Here is a 4858-nt window from a genome sequence, read left to right as displayed (position 1 = left end):
TGTCATGTAGCCCGATTTTTACCGCGTTGGCCATACATGTTTCCAGGTTTGTTCATGACAATGCCTTGTTTTACCGATGCCTGAAAAACGTTTTAGTGTACGTTTTAGTCATCTGTTTTACCGTTCAGGAAATCATCAGTTATTTCGGAGTCCCTTTTTGTCGGAGAAGACTAGTACAAATCGGCATCATTACGTAGTTATTTCGGAGTCCCTTTTTGTCGGTTTATTGCCGTTGAATCACAGCCAAATCAGTTTATTTTGTGTTCCTACAGCTGTAGTAAACAGCGACCGGTGGCTTGCTAGACAGTGAATACAGCTCGATGAAATCCACGGAGCTCCTCTGAACAATATTATGAACCAGACATGATGGCGTTTGGCATTCCGACGTTTGAGGGACTTCCACAACACGTACAGAGCAGCAATTGTCCTTATTCCTTTCATGGTTGACAGCGGAAAGAAATGGCGGCCAGGTGAACGGCTTCCAGGACGATAAACCACGCCCCCTCTCCGGCGCTACGAGATTTTGCGGCGTTTGGTGTGAACACGACCGGCGGCGCGTTGGACGCGATTTTGCAGTGCGTCAAAAAATCAACGCGACCGGTGTGAACGCAGCATCAGCGTCACGCGATTATTTCGCAGAAGAAAAATTTCAACTCGCGCGTTGGCAATTTTTGAGGCGTCCAACGCAAAAACGCGTCCAACACGCCGCGCCATCGCAAAATCGCGGCGCGCCAGTCTCATCACGTCTGTGCATAGACTTTGGATGTAATCTCGACGCGCGTCAAAAAATCAACGCGACCGGTGTGAACGCAGCATAAGACGTATTTTAACCGTCTTTTGAACCGGCTAAATTACGGTTACAATATCAACGTGTCACAAAACACCAATTTGTTTTAAAATATTGATGGTTTGTTCAGTTGTAGGTTGAAAGAGACGCGATTTTGGTTACTTTACACGTAATTCTCCAAAATCATATTCCGCTGTCCGTTCATATGTGGTCTACACGAAGACATTATTTCAACGCATTCAATGTCTCATATAAAACGTCGTAAATATGGAACTATAGACTGTGTGCTGTCAACAAGAAGCTCCCAGGACATCATAATGAGAGCAGAGCACATTATGTGTTTTGAGAGGTCCGTCAGCACCCAAACTACAGCGCAGTTTGCTGCAGCAGAGTGTGAGGTCAGCTGTGGACAGACACAGAGGTGCACACTCACTCACAGACGCAACACGACAGATTGCATCTGGCGGGCATTACAAGGATGAGACATTTCAAATTGACAAATGATGCAAGTTTGCTGTGTGAGTATGCAACGCTTTGTCAGATATCATCAGTTCCTTGGTGATGATGTGCAGGGGAGGTTCTGCGTTTTGGAAGTCTGGATGTCCTTTGAAAAGGAAAGTTTGACAGGTGAACACAATTTATTTATATATTTATACAAGTTTTGTTACGGTGAATTTGGCATTATGATTAGGGAGACTCACAATGAGGTTCAAGAACCTTGATTTACACTTGAGACCCCCTGAACGTCTTGACAAAAATATTGGGGGGTCTCTGAAAAAAAAAGAAGAGATTTGACTTGCAGGTCTAGTGAGAAGTTTACAATGTCCACAAGAGTTCACAGTTCAAACTGCAGAACATTTACTCACAAATATGAACACATATCACTGTGGTGTTCTCCTCATGGCTGAGTGTGAATATAGAGGCTAGGTAGCTCCTGGTCTCTGACCTCTTCTGAAAGGCCCTGTCAGCGCTTCTCTGCCAGAGAACACGAGCATGCAGCACATGCTGCTGCGAGGCGTCTTCCATCGGCTGCACTGTTGCAAACTGTCCGCAATGCAAATGTTGCTTAGTTTAGAAAAGCTACGGTTACCCCTTACAACCTAGAACACATAGTTTGAGGTGATAGGGTGAAAAGCTGTACAGCGACACGCACACACACACACACGCACGCACACACACACAGAGACGTTTGAGTCGCGTGTGTGCATTAGAGAGAGGGAGACGAGTGTCCTCAGCTGTGTGGATTCTGTTGCATGGTTGTGTGCGTGACCTTATTGTTTATGATATTATCTTTGATGATGTGTATGCATAGCGTGCATTACAGTTGATTGCTTTGGATTGCATCCTGAGCTCTCGGCCTGTACTGAGTCTGGGTAACACTGAGCACCAGAGGAAGGTCCTAACCTGTCATTTACTTCTGGCAACAGAACAAGTTGCGGGTTGGCCAACAAACACACGTCATCCTGCAGCACTCTGGGGAAGGACTCTTCATGAGGTTCTTAGACGACGTGAGGACGCCCCCTGGTGGTTTGAAGTGACCACAGCAACACCGTGAAGACTGTATGCATTTGAAACCGTTATTTAACATGCAATTCTATTTCATTACTGATAAATGTTACACCTGCAGTGAATGGAAGACGAAGAATAAAATACAAGTATGAACAAAGCATTTACCTTTAAAATCAGACATTTTATTTATGCAACAATTCGTTGTTAAAAAATATATATATACACATATTCCAAGTTGTGGAGCATTGAAGCTGAAATGATGAGAGCAACTGGAGAATAGATAATCAACATGTTTGCCTTCATTTCATGGTGTTGGTAAGTGTTGGTATGATTGGATGGTAATGATATTGCAGATGCTGTAAAAGAGATTATATTCAAAAACAACAAGAAAACAAACTGTCACCTAATAATAAGTGTTTGAATGAACAATCTAAATCTACTGACGACTAGGTTTCTGATTAGAGCAATGCTGCCCTCTGCTGGTTCTGATGGCAACAACAACATGTGCAGGTTGGCTGTGTGACGTGGTTTACAGTGTGTTTGTCTTCCAGTGAAGGCTGGAGGGTGTGTAGCTGTAGATACTACTGCTGATATGCTGAATTCAGCCAAACCAGGCTCCAACTTCAGTAAACACTCATTGCGATAAAGATTCACAGCTCAACCGTTGGACGAACAAAGCAACAACTCGAAACGTTTCCACACGACAAACGAATGTTTCTCATTCAAGTAAATGTTGATTAAATCACAAGACATCAATGTTGACTTAGTTTAGTCAACAGAGACAAAGTGTTTCAGTTGGTTTTTAATGTATAATAATAAAAGAGCTATAAATACATGAGTAGTGCTGGATAGTGCTTACATATTATAGTATGCTGGTAAAGTGCTTGTCCAATAGTGACTTTACACATCAACTTAATCACAGGGAGACTAATTTACATTGATTGTAAAAAACCACAAATATCATCAATTAACCAATCTAATTAAAGGTATATATACTAACGAACTATATATCTCTGAATCTTATTATTGATCTCCAATCCAATCAAGAGAGACCTTCAGGTTAATGTTTGTGTCGTTTTTAAAACTTTTGTTGTAAAATATACTTTGCCCCCAAAGCATATTTTTGGATCCTGGCCCTGAGCTCTTACAGTCCCAGTCTCACACAAGGTCCAAAAGTCCAGTTCTAGGGGCCGTCCTCACACAGCTGGGTTGCTCTGTTAGATGAACCATCCAGTCCGAGGGAGAAGGTTACAGGTTTGATACCGTTGCATCTAAACTTAGACAGTGGACTACGTGAGAGCTAGAGAGCTTGTACTGGAAAGGTTGTGGCATCAATCCCGACAATCACCATTGTTTTATTATCAAGTGGATGAAGTAGAAACCACCAGCAGTGCCTCACCATGCAACTCCTCGGGTGGCCTTTGGATGTTTCTTGTATTAGGGTGAATGGGAAACTTCTCTATCGAAATATAAACTAGTTCAAGTCAGAAGTTAAAGTCTAGATTTCACTTATTCTGATGAGTGTCTTAGTGGTCATTTTGAAATTGGTGCCCTTCCAAGGAGATATTAAAAGTTTCCCCAAATTTAGGCTCCATCAACTGACAACAAGGGAAGAGAGCTGTAAGTATGAACGGCCCATTTTAAACTCTCCCTGTGAATGCATCTGAATTCATTGTTAGAATACTCGCGTGTCCTGTCACTTCCCAGCCCGCTGGTTCTCATCTCTCGAAGGGTCACCCCCAGGAAACATCTCTGGGTTCTCTGCCAGCGTGGCTCGCACTTTCTTCTTCTCCTTAAACCTCCCGGAGTGAGACACCTTGACGTGGCGCCCCTTGCTGGCCGTGGTTTTATCCATGATCCTCTCCAGTCGGGCGTCCAGCTGGGGGTCGTGCGCCCCATCCTCCGGGGGGGAGGCAGCTCCCGCGGCTGTGATGGACCCATGCTGGCCCGCGGCGGCGTTGCAAACAAACTCTGCGGGGATTTCATACAGGACCTTGGCCTGGGATTTTTTCCTCCTCAGGAAAGTCAGCTTCCACCAACTTGGAGACGGCTCTGCCATGATGGATGAACAGTGGGATGGATGGAGGGCTGAGGAGAGGGTTAAAACAGGTTTAAATACATAAGACATAGGCTGGGTAGAGAAACATATACATACTTCTCCTTCTTGTCTTTATGTGAGTTTGTGTTATTTATGTATTTGTTATAATGTGTGTGTGTGTGTGTGTGTGTGTGTGTCAGAGAACCTTCCTGTCCACCCATGACACTGTTCATTTTTCAGTGTAATTCAATAGTCTCCATATGCTGTGGATGCACACATGCTCAGGTTACAGGGTGTGTGTTGGTGTGTGTCACATCACAGTGTTTGTGTTTTATAGAGAAAGAGAAACATATGAGGCCAGGCTAATGGATATGTAGATTATGTATGTAAGTGTGTGTGTGTATGTATGTGTGTGTGTGTGTGTGTGTGTGTGTGTGTGTGTGTGTGTGTAGGTGTGTGTGTGTGTGTGTGTGCGCGTAGGTGTGTGTGTGTGTGTTTGTTTCAGATCACATTTCACACAGCTG

General features: G+C 43.9%; 1 protein-coding gene across 1 annotated transcript; it reads right to left on the bottom strand.

Moving 5' to 3' along the window:
• Positions 1–3992: 3992 nt before the first annotated feature.
• prr15la (proline rich 15 like a) lies at positions 3993–4370 on the bottom strand (the record flags this gene model as incomplete). Its single annotated transcript, XM_079281885.1, has 1 exon — positions 3993–4370. Exon 1 carries the CDS (start codon positions 4353–4355, stop codon positions 3993–3995), a length of 363 nt encoding a protein of 120 aa, XP_079138011.1. The 5' UTR covers positions 4356–4370.
• Between the last annotated feature and the right edge of the window lie 488 nt (positions 4371–4858).

The sequence above is a fragment of the Melanostigma gelatinosum genome (assembly GCF_949748355.1).
Source record: "Melanostigma gelatinosum genome assembly, chromosome: 13".
In the NCBI taxonomy this organism is placed as follows: Eukaryota; Metazoa; Chordata; class Actinopteri; order Perciformes; family Zoarcidae; genus Melanostigma; species Melanostigma gelatinosum.
The sequence above is the reverse complement of the archived record's forward strand: the minus strand, read 5'-3'. Positions and strand labels throughout refer to the sequence as shown.